This window comes from Diadema antillarum, unplaced genomic scaffold (genome assembly GCF_040938485.1).
Source record: "Diadema antillarum isolate AM-2024a unplaced genomic scaffold, OU_Dant_1.0 scf00000141, whole genome shotgun sequence".
Classification (NCBI taxonomy): domain Eukaryota; kingdom Metazoa; phylum Echinodermata; class Echinoidea; order Diadematoida; family Diadematidae; genus Diadema; species Diadema antillarum.
Genome location: NW_027271030.1, coordinates 512278 through 529302, shown reverse-complemented (window position 1 = coordinate 529302; position 17025 = coordinate 512278). Strand labels below are relative to the sequence as shown.

General features: G+C 38.1%; 1 protein-coding gene across 1 annotated transcript; it reads left to right on the top strand.

The window, feature by feature from the left end:
- Positions 1-1061: 1061 nt before the first annotated feature.
- On the top strand, positions 1062-14060 carry LOC139721315 (alpha-methylacyl-CoA racemase-like). Its single transcript, XM_071632636.1, has 6 exons — positions 1062-1267; positions 7167-7415; positions 7999-8142; positions 9655-9815; positions 11433-11619; positions 13648-14060. The coding sequence occupies exons 2-6, from the start codon at positions 7169-7171 to the stop codon at positions 14058-14060; spliced, it is 1152 nt and encodes a 383-aa protein (XP_071488737.1). The 5' UTR covers positions 1062-1267; positions 7167-7168.
- The last annotated feature ends 2965 nt before the right edge of the window (positions 14061-17025 follow it).

Here is a 17025-nt window from a genome sequence, read left to right as displayed (position 1 = left end):
AGAAATGAAAGCATCAAATCTATAAATGACTTCAAGATTAAATATGAACAATTTTTATTGGAAGATTATACTTATAGCTAATTCAAGATGTATTTTGTTTCCGCTGTTTTTGTGTTGTTATTGTCCATACCTCCGTAGTTTTGTTTTGTAATGATTGCATTGTTTTGACTAATTGTTCTGTTTTGTCAACTTAACTCACATTTTTTTTTAATCTGTCAAAAGTATGCATGTTACAGTACATGGGTCAGCTACTCACAAGGGCGTTTCCTTTCTTGTTCCTTCCCCCATCTATGGCATTGTCTTTGTATGTAGTCATACCGCCACATTATTTATAATTATATGTTGTATGTCCTATCAAATTTTTCTCTATTTGTATTTCATCTATACCTTAATGTTTTATTGTATGCTCTGTAGATATCTTATACATGCGATCAATTGATAATAACAATACATACCAATTTTACCTTTTATCATTATATATACTATCCAATAAATAAATAAAACTAAAATATCAATATGAAAACTAAATGTCCAATATCTACCAGTGCATTTTTAACAAACCAAATGATATACTTTTGTTGATGATGATTCAATATATTGTACTTACACTAAGGTTAGTTACTCCTAAGATGATTTTGTAACTGATTTCTATATTCTTTGTAACTAGGACATCCTAAAAGAAAATATTGCACTGTTTTTGATGTACCGCCTGAGAGCATTTACCAATATGTTTGCATTATTTAAACAGAATTTCATTCAGTAAATAACTTCATGAAGTATATTCTCATCACTCCTGCAATGAAGGTTGCTTTTTTTTACATGTGTGTGGACCATAGAGATATACTAGTATACTAAGTAAATTGTATACATCTCTATGGTGTGGACGAAGAGCGCGCGCGGGTATATTCCCCACGCCACCTGCACCGACCGCATGCCGCATCGCACCACGCGCGGAACATGTGTGCTTTAGTGTACGTACAAATTGTACGTGAGAACAGACTTGGGACTCCGCCTCCTCACTGCCGTCTGCTACTAGTTTGCAGCTGTCCAAAAGAGGTTCTTTGCAGCACAGCAGAGCACATAATGGTTGCATAATCCGAGGCTGACACTACACAGTAATTTGGCTTCTTACTGTTCTAGTTTTCACAGCGATACGCCCAGCAGGCTTGGCAAACGGGTCGCTCGACGCTGACTATAGTGGACAAGATCTCCCCTCTTTCACTCAGGCATCAACACACTGGTTCCTCAGCTCAACACGTACACGCAGGTACACACTACTACTAGGACTAGGTACGAACAACAGACATCGGTTTGGATTCGACCCGTGGCCGTAGCCTACTTCACAATCTCTCTCTCCATCTCCCTCTCTGGCTCTGCTATCTCTGTATGCTATGTATTGACATTGCTTGTCTAGGACTATCATGTGTTTTAGGGGGTTGAATTAGGCGCCAAAGTCAAAACAAGTTTTGTCAGCAATGCAGCAATATAGTATGACTACTAGTACTAGATCTAGTAGTAGGAGAGTTGATCGCATCACCGGACGCTTTTTTTTTTTTTTTCATTTTCGTGGCCCTGAATTCGGTACTCAGAGGGCCAGGCCAGGGCGACATTTCGGCCAAAAAGTAAACACAAGTTATTCTCAATAAGTCTTGAAAATTTAATTACGAATTCGGCAAAACTGTGAAAATTATTCACTCTGACTTTTGGAAAATCGACTTCAAATAATAAAAAAAAACCCTCTTCAAAAAGTTGTCTTTTTGTGTGGTGTAAAATCACATTAATTCCGGACATGATTTTTGTAACGGAATAATTGACGTCTTTCGAATCTTGTCCTTGCACCAGAATCACAATTCTTACCCACGATTCACATTACATTCCTACCGAGTGGACGACAAAGAAAAAAATCGGCAAATGAGGCATAAGTTTTGTAGTTTACGGTAAAATGTCTAAAATGAACATTTTGAACAGTGCACGCCATAAAGTTTTTATTTAGACGTTTTTATTTAGACTATTTCATTCTTATTTTTATTTGAATTATAAAGTATCTTTTGAAAAATTGACATCTTCTTCTAAACTAGCGTTTTCTACATTTTTGTGTTGCATTTTTCGCAATTTTGGTCCATCACGCTCTGTGAGGCTAGTCTGCGAAGCCCCGGGCCTATATTGAATGTCATTAGACTAGTACGTAGAAATGTGCGTGTCCGGAATTTCCATAGATGCCAAGTTCAAAAAATTTTTATGAGTGAGATTTCGTTGACTCAGCATCTCGGCGCGCGCATGTGCATGAGCGAGGGAGCGAAGCGACTGAGCGAGGGGAGGGTGTGGAAGGGGGGTGTCCGCCCTCCCACGGTAGGGAGCTTTTTCAATTTTTAGCTCTTAATGGTGCAAGCTGGTGCATACTTTAGTGACTGTTTTTTACATACTTTGAAAGACAAAAGAGAAATATGCCTTCAATTGCAGCTCTCACTTTAATCCTTTAAGCTATGCTCCCGATGCGTGAGAAAAATGGGTGTCATGCGTGAGATCGTGAGACAGACCCTAAATGCTCGAGTCTCACTCACAATGCATGAGACTGGGTAGCTCTGAATTTCCATGCTGTCTGGTAATACCATACGCAGGGTAGTCCACGAGGGGTTTAAGCATGTCGCTGCAACATGCTAAAATTCTTGTGCAACATCCTCAAATCATGTGCAGCATCCTCAAAAGCCAGCAACATGTTGTGCAACATCCTCGAAAATTTGCTACAAGCTCAAAATAAACTGTATTCAAGGTTCATGTGAAAAACATGTGCAAAACACAAGAAATATCAAACTACCTGGTACTTAAATACTTGTGTGCAAAACATGAGAGAGAACACTGAATGTGAGCAGCACAAAGAGAGATAAGCTGCAAAATATTGCGTCTACGTGCTCGTTGAGCGCACATACAATTTCTGCAGTATTCTCAGATTCTGAGCTTGCAACATGCTCCAATTTCAAGTTGTGGACCACCCTGCATACCTGTACTGTATATGGGTCATTCTTCGCTAAGTGTATATTTCTGTGTCCCGCTAGTTTAAAGGTGATATGTACTAAAATAAAAGGTCATTTCATTACTTTCTGTTCTGTTTATAATGACTTACATTCATGTTATTCAGATAACATACAAAAATGGGGATGAATTGTTTATCCCGACATATTTATTTTAATTTTGCTGTATCCGTACCACTGAAAACCCCATGTCCCAGTGATACTACAAATAAGTATCCTTATGTCGCATTTCAAGATTGAAGCATGTTGAAACTTTTTTAAATGCTAATACAAAGAGTAATTTCATTTCAGAGCGTACTATTAAATTACTAGCATAAGATATACCAATATCAAACGATTGAAAAAACAATGAAATTAATAATTCAAAATTGTGTGTCCCGCCATTTTGCGTCATTTGTTTTCTATGAGTGTAGTTGACCTTGAGTATAGTGACAATTGTAACGAAGCTCATGGAATATTTTATGACTTCCCATTGTTTTAATGAATGTTGCGCACTATAGTGCTCTTTTTGAACAAAAAGAAATCTTGATGTTTATACAATGTACATTAAAGATATTGATTGGTTTAAAAAAAAAAAACCCAATAAAATTAAAGGATCAAAGCCTAAATAAATTATCCCATCTATTGCTGTTTCATGTACAAAAATACAGTGTGTTAGATATATGGCAGCATATCAAAGTGTATGATATAGCATATAGAAAAGCTGATAAGGAAAGATAATATCTCAATTCAAACAACAGATATGTACGTATACAGAATTTGTATCTGGATACCTTTTTCACGGTATAAAGGTCAATTGTTGGTCTATCATCAAGATCACTGATCCCGAGCTGCATAAAATTGTAAATGAAGGGCCACACATGTGTATGTCTGATAGGTATAATCAGGGAGGTGAGAGGAAATCACCTCCCTGGTATAATACACTGTACAGTAGTGATTGCATGAGCAGCGGAGGCATTTTATTTATTTATTTATTTATTTATTTATTTATTTCTAATCTTTTGTCAGGGTAGTCCATTCACCAATAAATAGTGGTCTTCCATGGAGCCCTGAATAATATTGATGAACATATGTACATTAGATAGCAAAACGTATATACAGAAGATGACATAATACAGTGTAGATACATACCAGCATACTGTACATTGCAAAGTAACATAAAAAGTACATGCCACAGCAAGAGTTCACCAGAATGCCGAAATAACAATTAAAAACGCTATTATACAGGAATGATAAAGCCCAGAATGAATTTCGTGTGTTACTTACAAATAGCAACTTTGCTTAAACAATCTCTTAAATGAATATATGGAAGAAGCTGATCTAATTGAATGATCTAGCCTGTTCCATTCAAGTACAGAGGATACGATTGGGCTGCACTTGTGACAATCAGAGCGAAATCTTGGCACACATAGATTTCCACTGTCTATTAGCCTTGTATGATGTTCATGTACATCACTAGGCTTAACTAAGTGCACCTGAAGGTACGAAGGTGCTAAGTTATGGACGCATTTATATATCATCATAACGCGGCTGAAATCAAAACGTTTGTCTAGTGTCATCCATTTAAGACTTTTGAATAAATCAGCCGACGGTGTGTCATATGTTTTGTCCAAAATTATTCTTGCTGCTCTCTTTTGAATTTTTTCTAGCTTAGTTGTATGGTATTGAAATCTGTTTGACCAAACAACAGAACAGTAATCAAATTGTGGTAACACTAGACTATTATAAAGTAATTTTAGGGATTGTTGGGGCAAAAAGGCCTTCGCTCTCTTTATCATGCAGACACTTTTTTGGGTACGTTTACATACATTTTTGATTTGTTTAGACCATTTCAGTTCTTCATCTATTAAAACACCTAAACATTTAGTGAACTGAACTCTTTTAATCCGACTACCATCTAATGAAATACTGAAATTTTCAATTTTCCCGAGATTAGCACGGAAGCCGATAATCATGACAGAAGTTTTGTCAGTGTTAAGGACGAGCCGATTTTTCTTAATCCACCCCATTACTTTATTTAGTGCAACAGTTATCTTTTCTTCTAAAACTGTTGCGTCATTAGCACTGACAGTGAGGGTCGTATCGTCAGCGTACATATCTATAACACCTTCTGAAGTACACTCGGGTAGACTGTTGACATATATTGAAAATAAAAGGGGACCAAGAATTGACCCTTGAGGTACACCCAATTTAATAGTTGAAGGGTGGGACTTGGCTCCTTTGAATTGCGTCACTTGCTGTCTGTCACTTAAATAGGATTTAAACCAATCTACAGTCGTCTTACTACACCCTATACACTTTAATTTATGTAAAAGTAGGTCATGATCTACAGTGTCGAATGCCTTCCGAAGATCTATGAAGGCAACTCCAGAAATTTGATTATTATCTATATTCAAAGACCACTGATTCACAAGTTTTGCAAGAGCAGTTGATGTGGAATGAAATGGTCTAAAACCAGATTGATTAGGGTGTAGTAAATCATTCGCATTCATGAATTCGCTCAGTTGTTGATGTACGGCCCTTTCGATAATTTTACTCACTGTTGGTAAGATTGAGATGGGGCGGTAGTTATTCAACGAAGAAATATCTCCTGCTTTAAATATCGGCATCATAGCTGACTGTTTGCAGCACTTGAATTTCTGCAGTGTGTGTGTTCCCCCTCCCCCAATTATTATACCCCCGCCAAACGAAGTTTGAAGGGGGTATGTTTGATAGGAATCAGCGGACGGTCGGGCGGTCGGGCGGTCGGTCCGTTGCAAATCTTGCGTCGCGAACTACTTCCTCAGTTTTCAACCGATTCCCATAAAACTTGGCACAGATGTGTGCCTTGGGTTGTAGATGTGCAAGAGGTATTTTTTGACAGTACCCAAAAGTACGTTGCCATGGTAACGGCATATTATGGGCAAAAATGGGTACAAATCTTGCGTCGCGAACTCCTCCCACAGTTTTTGATCAATTTTTATGAAATTAGGTACAGATGTTCATCTGAATATGTTAATGTGCAAGACACATATTTCCGCAGTGGCAAAAAGTGCATTGCCATGGTAACGGCATGTTATTGGTAAAATATACGGCAAAATGCTTCATGGCAAAACTGCTTCATCAGTGTTCTTCCAATTCTCATGGAATTCATATTGAATGTTTGTCTTAGGATATAGGTCAGCATGACACATTTCTTGACAGTGACAAAAAGTATGTTGCCATGGTAACAGCTCACATATTATGAGCCAAAATGATGGAAAATTTTGTGTTGCAAACTACTTCCTCAGTTTTTGCCCAATTTCCATGAAACTTGGTACAGATGTGTGCCTTTGGTTGTAGATGTGCAAGACGCATTTTTTGACAGTACCCGAAAGTACGTTGCCATGGTAATGGCATATTAATGGCAGAAGATCAAGGAAAGATCTTGCGGATTTAACTACTTCCTCAGTTTTTTTACCAAAGCTTATGAAATGTGGCACACACCTTGATCTTGGTGGGAAGATGTGGAAGACATATTTTTCGGATGTGTCGGAAGCTGCGTTGCCATGGTAACGGCATATAAATAGCAGAAGATCAAGGAAAGATCTTGTGGATTGAACTACTTCCTCAGTTTTTGACAAAAGCTTATGAAATGTGGCACACACAATAGTCTTGGTGGGAAGATGTGCAAGACATATTTTTCGGACGTGTCGGAAGCTGCGTTGCCATGGTAACGGCATTTAAATGGCAGAAGATCAAGGAAAGATCATTCCTTGGGTAAGACTGTCGTCACGGGGCGGGGGTATTAATCACCTTCAGTGATATTTTTTGTAAGGAAACAACATCAGGTAGTTTACTCTGCTACACTTAGCTTGTGCTTTTCTTATGTTTGATTTAACAATATGAGCACTGTGTCATCTTAATCTTAATTTCTCATAATTCTGTTCAGTATCACAGTCCATATTTTACTTCTTTATCCTAATTTAACCACTAAAGAAGGTGAAATGAAATTAAAGCCACACTGTAGAAGTACAAATGTAAGTGCTGTCTTTCCCCATCTCTTGTTGGAATGCTTTCACTGTAAAAATTTAAATTGAATTCAATGTCAAAAGAAAAAAAAAAAGATGTCATACTGATGCAGGTATGTTTGTTCTTTTATTCTGCTGCTTTGTACAGACATGGCCCTGAAAGGAGTCAAGGTGATAGAAATTGCTGGTCTGGCCCCAGCCCCTCATGCTGGAATGATCCTAGCAGACTTTGGGGCAAAGGTCATCCGTGTTGACCGTGTCCGGCAGATACTGGACAGTGACCGTCTTGCCCGTGGCAAATTGTCGGTGGCGCTAGACCTCAAGATGCCGGAAGGATTGGAGGCTTTTAAGAGAGTCAGCAAAGATGCGGATGTCCTCATTGAACCTTTTAGACCAGGTACCATTCGGTACCAATGCCTTCAGATGGCACCTTTTTCACTGCTGTGCACTAAAGACTATAGACCATCTCTCTGTTCCATAGCCATCCATTGAAAGATTTGATGCTGGAGTGTACAATATTAAAAGTGCAATGTCTTTGTATGGAATATGTTTTTAGTAATTAACAGACTGTTTATATCTGGCATCAAGTGTCCGTTTTTTATTCTGTTATTCTGTTTTTCTTCTCCCTGTGTCTGTAACAATTTTTCTTGGTAAAATAACTTTAGATTTAAGAGACTTATATGCTAACTTCTCTAAAATGCTTTGTGCTTGATAATGAGGAATTATCCTGTGTATAGCATAATTTCTTGAAAGATTTGTCCAATTGAAGAAACGGAAAATGTTAGTGATGAAATTGATAACAGTCTGAAGAAGCCTGTAGTATTGTTGATGAAAGCTTTACCAAGGTAAAAATCTGCTGATTGTGAATGATGAAATTGTTGACATTGGTACTGTCCTGTGATCTTGCTCTTGTCTCAGTAATATATCTGAATCCACAATGGACCTGACTTAAATTTGCTCATTTCTTACTCTGCTCTCAGGTGTAATGGAAAGGATGGGTCTGGGGCCAGCTATCATGACGAAGGAAAACCCAAGGCTCATCTATGCCAGGCTGAGTGGCTTTGGGCAAGATGGTCCCTGGAATAAAATGGCAGGACATGATATCAACTACGTGTCCATGTCAGGTACTTATTGATACTTAATCCTACACTGTTTGTGACAAGAGGATTATTACAGGAGAAGCTTACATGCACTCTGGGAATTCAGGAGGGTTACTAGTAGGTGACATGGATCAACCTTGTCAATCTTTCATTTTCATATTTTCTGATAGAGTAGTACTTCTTGTGTATACTTTTCAAGTTTAGGATCATAAAACAAACTAGAAATTGTCTGATTTGCACTTTTTTTGAAACACTCTTCTTTCCAGTTTGGGTGATTACATGTATGTATTATATTTTGGACCCTTTTCATTTTTTGAAAGCCTGTTGCAGACTCTTCACTTATTATGTGGCATCACTTTCAGTTAATGTCATACATCAACTTTGTTTGTTACCTCTTTGTTTGTTACCTTCACCAAGGGAGGAGGTTATATTTTCACCGCCGTTTGTTTGTTTATCCGTGTGCAAAATAAAAAAAAAAATTGTGAAGGGATTTGGATGAAACTTACAGGAAAAGTTAAGAACAACAAAAGGAACATATTATTAAATTTTGGTAGTGATCTGGGAATTTTTATGGATTTTATGAAGGATTTTCAATATTTAGGCAGGTAGGGTTAATGAACTTGAGAGTTCAAGCTGTGCATTTTTGAGGTTTGAATACGCTTACTAAAGTGCGTGCTCTAGTTTCTGCCAGGGCAAGGCACGCAGCACAGCTGGAAGTTGATGACGCATCAAAAGACTTTCAGCATGCATACATATGGGTGCAAATCACTGCTCTCTATGGAAGAACAAGATCAGTGATTGAAATGAGCTGCTTGGTGGAGATCTGTGCTCTCAGAGTGCTTCTCTAGTTTAGATTGCTTTTCTTAAATAGTGTCTCCCCCCCCCCCAAAAAAAAAAAAAGAGATCAAAATTTCTGTACTAATATATCCTATCACCGACGACGAGTAGTGTCTGAGGACCTGGGCCCCGTTTTATGAAGAGTTAAAATCGATTATAAAGTTGATTTTAACTGTAAGTCTATGGCAGACTGTGTGGTAAGGAATTTTAAAATCAATTTTATCTTTTGATACTTCACCGCAGAGGATACTTGGGTTCCATACTTAACCTGTTGAGGACGGACTGATTTTGCTACAACACGCATTTCCCATAGACACCTGCCCAAGTATACTCAGGACTTGTGCTCAAAGGGTTAAAAGCTTCTCACATCGTATGATAATGAACTGGGATTGTCAAGTCGGCTGGTGTGCTTTTAGTTTCCTGCATGTTTGACATTTCAATAGTTCAAATCATAATAGGGGTGATTCGTCTAAAGTGAGTATATGTAATAAGTAATATTCAAATGATATTTTGTGTATAGTTAAAGTATAGCTATACAGTTTACATAGGAGAGACTTTGTAGAAATTGAATGTACATGTATGATAGCAGGCTAACATTTAAAGGAACACCACCAGTTCAGCTCATATACATGCTGTGTATGTATCTTTTGTTTCCAGGATTTTAAATCACATTGTATTGTCTTGTGTTTTCGTCTTCAGGAGTTCTGTCACTGTTGGGGAGAAAGGGGGGAAACCCAACCCCACCACTGAACCTCATTGCAGACTTTGCCGGAGGCGGTCTCATGTGTGCCATGGGTATCCTTATGGCTCTCTTTGAGAGGACAAAGTCTGGGCTAGGACAGGTCATTGATGCTAATTTGGTATGTCATACACCAATATGTAATAATAATAATTTCAGCATTTGTAATGCGCCTTCGATCTAGTAGCCTATTCTAAGGCGCAGAGGGACGTAATTATAAAAAGAATAGCATACATGGTAGTCATAGGTAGTCATAATTGTACATAAGAAGGCTGAAAAAGAAGAAAGAGATAGATAGAGATATACACCCATTGAGCAATTTTCGAAAATTCAACCAAAACAAGATGCGAACATATGTGATTTCAAAAGCTTTTTAAATGTTTCAATGGTCTCTGCTGATAGGATCCTCATGTACAGAAACTGTCTGGTCTTGACCAATCACAAGGTCTTAGTTTGTTCTGTGATACACCTGTAATCTTTGGTTGTCATGGTTACCATTAGCTCTGCTCATTCATCATTGCATGATAGGTGGTATTAACACTGATAGATGATTTAGATACGGTATATATTTCTTTACTATACTGGTAGAAAGAGACTGTAATCTTTATCATTTGGGATGATTTGCATAATTGATCGTAGTACTTAGAGTAATCCTGACAATACTGTAAAACATGATATATTCGCGGCATGAAAATTTCGCGAATTGGAGCCGACGGTCTTTCTCGCAGCATGAAATTCTCGCGACATACCACTGGCATCCAATGCATATTGTGTAGGCAAGAACTTTTGCATGCATTTTGATTTTGCAAATTTTGCCGCTTGCGAAATTCGCGAAATTAAAATGCCCGCGAACATTACTCATTTTACAGTATCTTGTTAGAAGGAGTGCGTAGGATGATGGAAGCAGCTGAATGACAAGGTTCACATGTCATGTTTTTGTTTTTGTTTTGGAAAAGGCAAATACATGTATGCTTTGACATTAAACCTACTTGATGCCTGTTGATTTGCTTTCTTTATAACTAATCTTTGAAAACAAGGCTATCCTTGCAAGTCATTTGAGTTCAGGGTCAAAGGTTGATACTGTGAGTTCATGACTCCCAGTTCATTGTGCTGCATAGTGTATGACTGAGAAGATGATTACTCTAGAGGATAGGCTCCCCTATAGCAATTAGCATATACTGAAATGATCTGCTGTAAATGAATGGGATACTGAGTCAAAGCACCCTATTTAAGCCCAAACATGAATATTGACATTTGTGTTGTTACTAAGGAGAATTATGTAATTCCACCAAGCTGGTGTACTAGTGATTCAAATTCACAGATATTTTTTTTTTCTCTTGTAACAAACCCCCTCACCCAGTTAAACTTATTTGATTTATTGTATTACATGGAATCCAGTTTTTAAGCATTGGATCAACTATACAATCATTTTGGCTACCTGGTACTTCAGGCAAGCCTTGGGTTGTTCGTTGTTATGAACAACATATATTAAAATGGTATCAGTGAATTAGATTATGTCAGTAAAATATCATCTTTGCATTAAATGTTTTCAAAGAAGTACAGATATGTTTATTCTTTGAAAGAAATAACATGGATTGTGAGTGGATATATACCTACAAACAGTAATTTTGTAATATACTGCACTGCATTTCCTGAGAAGTACCAATTTGTACACAAATTCTGATATGACTGTACTGCTGAACATGTTATACCTGTTGACTCCACCCTTTGCGTACAGCTGAGTGGTACAGCATACGTCTGCTCCTGGTTCTGGATGGGTCGTGACCTTGGTGTGTGTGGAGAGGACAGAGGTTCAAATCTCCTTGATACAGGGGCCCCATTCTATGAAACCTACCGTACTCTGGATGGCAAATTCATGGCAGTTGGTGCCCTAGAGCCCCAGTTTTATATGCAGTTCTTAGAAGGTACATTTTCCTGAGTTTGACAGAAGAAGCAATAAAGTTTGGAAATGTTTCAGTGTTATAGTGATTGAAGGGTTTGTATGCCTCTGCCACGAAGTGGTGCCGGAGGCATTATGTTTTCGGGTTGTCCATCCGCATTCATTTACGCGATAACTTGAGTAGTATGAAGTGGAATTTTACCAAACTTGGTCCAACTATAAAGTATGATGGGGCAATTACTTGATTAAATTTTGGGTGAAATCAGCTAAAGGCCAAAGGTCAAAGGTCAAGGTCAAATCATGAAATTTCATCCATTTACGCGATAACTCAAGACTGGATCAAGCAAATTTCACCAAACTATGTCCGAGGATGATGTATGATGGAACAATTACTTGATAAGTTTTGAGTGAAATCGGACAGAGGTCAAAGGTCAAAGATCAAGGTCAAATCCTAAAATTTATCTGTTCACGCGATAACTCAACTGGATGAAGCAACTTTCACCAAACTTGGTCCAAGGATGACGTATTATGGGGCAATTAATTGAGTAGTTTTTTTTTAGTGAAATTGGCAAGAGGTCAAAGGTCAAAAGGTCAAGGTCAAATGCTAAAAATTGTGCTATTTCCCCCATATCTATGCAATGCCTGAAGGTATTTTCTTGAAACTTAGGGTAGACATGTACTACTGCATAAATATTCTCCAGAGAGATTCATTTCATAAGGTCAAAGGTCAAAAGGTCAAAGGTCAGGTGAAATGTTACAATTTCCCTTTTCTTGCAAATGGTTCAATGTATCTTCATGGAACTTGGTACATCTTAAGCATGTACTGACTGGCAGGGATTATCTAGGGAATTTAGGGGTCATGGGTAAATAGTCATGGGTCAAAGGTCAAGGTCAACTCCTCAAAATTTCACTATTGCCCTCATATACTAGTATATATGCAATGCTTGCAGGATATTTCTAAAACTTAATACAGACTGTATATACATGTACTACCTAATGGAGATTCTCTGGGAAATTTCCTGCCAAGAGGTCAAAGGTCAAAGATTAAGGGTCAAAGGCCAGGCTAAAATGCAAAAACAAAAATCTATTTTATACTGTAATTACACTTTTTCTTCATACCTTGAAAATTACTCAATGCATAAACTTATGAAAGGGTCAAAAGTCAAGTAAAAATCCTCAATTCCCCAAATACAGTTTTGTACATGTACGTACCTGCACTCTTAAGACAATAGCAAACCTAGTTCAAGGAAAGTGAACATTCAAGACATTTGTGATTAACCTGTCATTTCAATATTTTGCCAGTTATGTGAAACTGTCATCACACATTGTGAAGATATTGTACTATACATCTGATAGGAAAACCATGCATTATGGCGGAGGCATACCAGTCGCCATAGCGACATTTCTAGTTATTCTTGCAGTTTCATGTATTATAACTAGAGTGAATCATTTACTACACTTTGACTCCTGTGGATTATTGCAATGGCATGGAAGCATACTGAAATTGCTTAATCCTACGTATACATGTAGAATCGTTTGGGAAATCACTTGGAAAATGTCATGGGAAAAATTCAGGACTTTTTATATAAATTTTGTGCAGTTGCAGAGCAGACAATATTATCAGTTCATAATGACAGACTTTACCATACATCCATAACCAGTTGGTGATTGATTCTTGTATGTGTACATAGTCTGTAATAAGCTGGTGTCATATAGCAATTTCACTAGAGCAAGAAATCATGAATTTACTATGTGGCATAGGTTATTTATTTTTATATCTTCTGCACAGAATATATGATTAAACCTACATGATTTTATATTATGGTGTTGATTTTACATTGTCTTATATGAGTCTGTTGTCATGAAATATAATATCACTTCATTAATATTATGGTTTACATGTATACATTTTACATTGTGTATTCAAGAGTGAAAAGTGACATTTTCCAAAGCGAGCCATTGCACAATGTAACCAGTTTTGACAATTTACTGTTGACTACAAGGATTCCCTTTTTGTTTCTCCTTTCTTCCTCTCCCATTTTAATGTCTGTAGGTCTTGGACTGTCAGAGGACAATGACCTGCCATTCCAGATGAGTAAGGAGGACTGGCCTCGCATGAAGCAGACCTTTGCTCGTATCTTTGTCACTAAGACCCAGGCAGAGTGGACTCGCATCTTCAGCAACACAGATGCCTGTGTGACTCCGGTCCTGACACGGGATGAGGCAGCTGAGCACCCTCAGAACAAGGTCATGGGAAACTTCCTCAAGAACACTAAAGGGTCACATGAGCCGACCCCTGCTCCCATACTCAGCCGCACCCCTGCCACGCCCACTTCCATGGCACAGCCAGAGATCGGTCAAGACACCCAGACTGTGCTGGCTGAGGCGGGTTATAGCCAGGAGGACATCAACAAGTTGATTACTAGTGGGGCAGCAGAGATAGGTCAGGTCTCCTCTAAATTATGATGACAAAATCAGGATACCGATTTTGATGTCTTTCTATGATTCTATGCAAACATAGACACTCTGTATGACTTGTACTGAGTGGTCAATGAGGTAGATCACCATGGCAATGAAGATGATGATGGATCTGATGGTGTCTGATACCAAATTACAGATGATGGAATGATGTTGTTTGCAGTAAGGACTGGGTAGAATTTGATGATAAAGATATTAGAGTGATGATAGATGACTGATTAAAACAGACATTCTATGAATGGCAGTATTGCCCATCTTCCTGTGAGGATGATAATTGTGCTTGTAGTGCATAAACATGTAACTTATATGATTCACTAAGTGTTTGGCAATACAGACAAGATAAGTTATTTCACATTTGATTGTGATGATTATAATTAAGTTGTATGTGAACTACAATTTGTAATGACAAATTAACAACTCACAAAGATTCCTTTGATATACAGTTGAAGTCAGTATCATGACAAGTTTCATAGATTTATTGATAACATTACATGCAAATCACATCTGGACTCATTACAGTAAAGGCAGTTATTTTGTCATGAATATTTCTTAAGTTTTTAGTACATTTTATGCCTCCGCCACGAAGTGTCGCCGGAGGCATTATGTTTTCGGGTTGTCCGTTCTTCTGTCCTTCCGTCCGTCCGTCCGTAATCGATTTTGTGGAAAGGGTAACTGAAAACCGTTTGAGGTATCCTAATGAAACTTGGCATGTGTATGTATGAGTGGGCGAAGTTGTGCCTATCAACTTTTGGGTGCACATGCTCGAGGTCAAAGGTCAAAAGGTCAAGGTCAAGTGCTCAAAATTTTACTATTTCCCCCCATATCTATGCAATACCTGAAGGTATTTTCTTGAAACTTAGTGTATACATGTATTACCAAATGAAGATTCTCTAGACAGATTTTTGGGTTATGAGGTCAAAATTCAAAGGTCAAGGGTCAAGTGAAATTTTTAAATGTCATTTTTTCTCCATATCTTGGAAGTGGTTCAAGGTATCTTCATGGAACTTGGTACATATGCATGCACTGACTGGAATTGATTATCTAGGGGAATTTAGGGGTCAGGGGTCAAAGGTCAAGATTAACTCCTCAAAATTGCACTTTTTCACCTCATATTTATGCAATGCCTGCAGGATTTTTCTTGAAACTTAAGTGTATACATGTATTACACCATAGAGATTCTCTAAAGGTCTATATGTCAAAGGTCATGTGGAAGTGGTAAATTTCACTTCTTCTATATCTAGGAAGTGGCTTCAAGGTATCATCATGAAACTTAGTACATGTTTATGCATGTTCTCTTGGGAATATTAGGGTCATAGGGTTAAAAGGCAAGGACCAAAGGCCAGAGGTTAAAATGCTAACAATTTACTATTTAATACTGAAATTATACTTTTTCTCCATCCCTCTGGGGTTCTAGATGCTCTCTAGTGCCCTCTGAGCCTTATTTTGGAGCATTTAACATGTTAAAAATTCTCACTTTTTTAACAAAAAAAGGGGAAAATTGTGCACTTTTTTAATGTTACACATGTATGTAAATATTAATAAGTTAGGGGACAATCAAAGATTAATTCTGAAGGGGATGGCTAGTAACTGATCAGTGGGAATCAGTGGGAATGCTGGGGGATGATTGTTCCTATCCTTGTAGGATTCATTTAAGAGTACATTATATATCTATTGCTGTGTGAACATTTTTTGCTTCAGAATGGTCCCATTTTCAAGTAATGTGCAGTTTAATGTTTCCAGGTTAGCATGCCTGTACAGTAATGGGGCATTAAACTGCACATTACTTGAATATGAGACCGTTCTGAAGCAAATAATTTTCACACTACAATAGATATATAATGTACTCTCAAATGAATTCCACAAGGATAGGAACAATCATCCCCCAGCATTCCCACTGATTCCCACTGATCAGCATGCAGTTGCTAGTCATCCCCTTTAAAGTACCTGTAATATCAAAACAAAAAGCACAAAAGAAGCAATATTCTTCTTACCTTACTGGCTGGTACTACTGCTGCTTGCTTCTGCCATGGCAGCTTTGCTGAGTGACAGCTGTGTGGCTTTTTTAGCCCTTCTGATAATGTCTTTGTTATATTCCCTCTGAAAGCAAGGGGTGCTATGAGCTAGTTTTTCAATTAAGAGCGCTTCCAGAGTTTTGACACTCAAATTGGGACGAAATTCAGTGTGATTCTTCCGTACAAGACTGAATGCCCGCTCACATGATGCGTTGGAATGAGGAATGACCAAGATTCCCTTTATCACTTTGCTCAAATTAGGATACTTCTTGGCACCAGTGCAGGGAACTGTGAGCTGTGAAATCCGATGCCACTGCTCATCCACTCTCACTGTCTCAGTAGCAATTGTAGCTATGGAGGCGTCTGCCTGGTATTGAGTGTATTCACTCTCAAGACTGTCTATGTCACTATCACCGCCACCCAACAGACAGGGGAATTTCTTGATGAAAAACTCCACACAGTCAAACCCCACTTCTTGGTGTAGCTTAACATCCAGCACCTGAGCATGCTTGGCTAATTCATCATCTAGTGGCCAGGATTTGACGATGTAATTGCAGGCTTTCACATGATATGAGCGAACTGCACTGAAGAAACCTTGGATGTCTGACTCACTCAGAGTGAAGGTGGATTTCCTTTGTTCCCTTATATACAGTTTGGCATCGTTCCCAATCATGAGGTCCTCATCATTCTGATGATGATTTCTGTCAGGGAAGGGTACATTTACAAGAGCAACCGATGACACCGATGATGGTTTCAAAAACCGTACGAAGATATCTTTCAGAAGACCATTCAGTTCTCTGTGGAGGAGATTAATACAGGGTTCGTCTCTTTGGAGCAGAAGATTCCCCTTCTCAAAAAGCTTGTTAGCATATCGAAGGAAGAAACAGTAGAGTTTTGTTTGTGGAGACAAGAACATCCTGTTGACGCGTTTTTCTCTAGAT

Coding starts and splice junctions, on each gene's coding strand:
- LOC139721315 (XM_071632636.1), top strand. CDS start 7,169: ATGGCCCTGAAAGGAGTCAAGGTGATAGAAATTGCTGGTCTGGCCCCA. Junction 7,416..7,998: donor CATTGAACCTTTTAGACCAG/GTACCATTCGGT, acceptor CTCTGCTCTCAG/GTGTAATGGAAAGGATGGGT. Junction 11,620..13,647: donor TTATATGCAGTTCTTAGAAG/GTACATTTTCCT, acceptor TAATGTCTGTAG/GTCTTGGACTGTCAGAGGAC.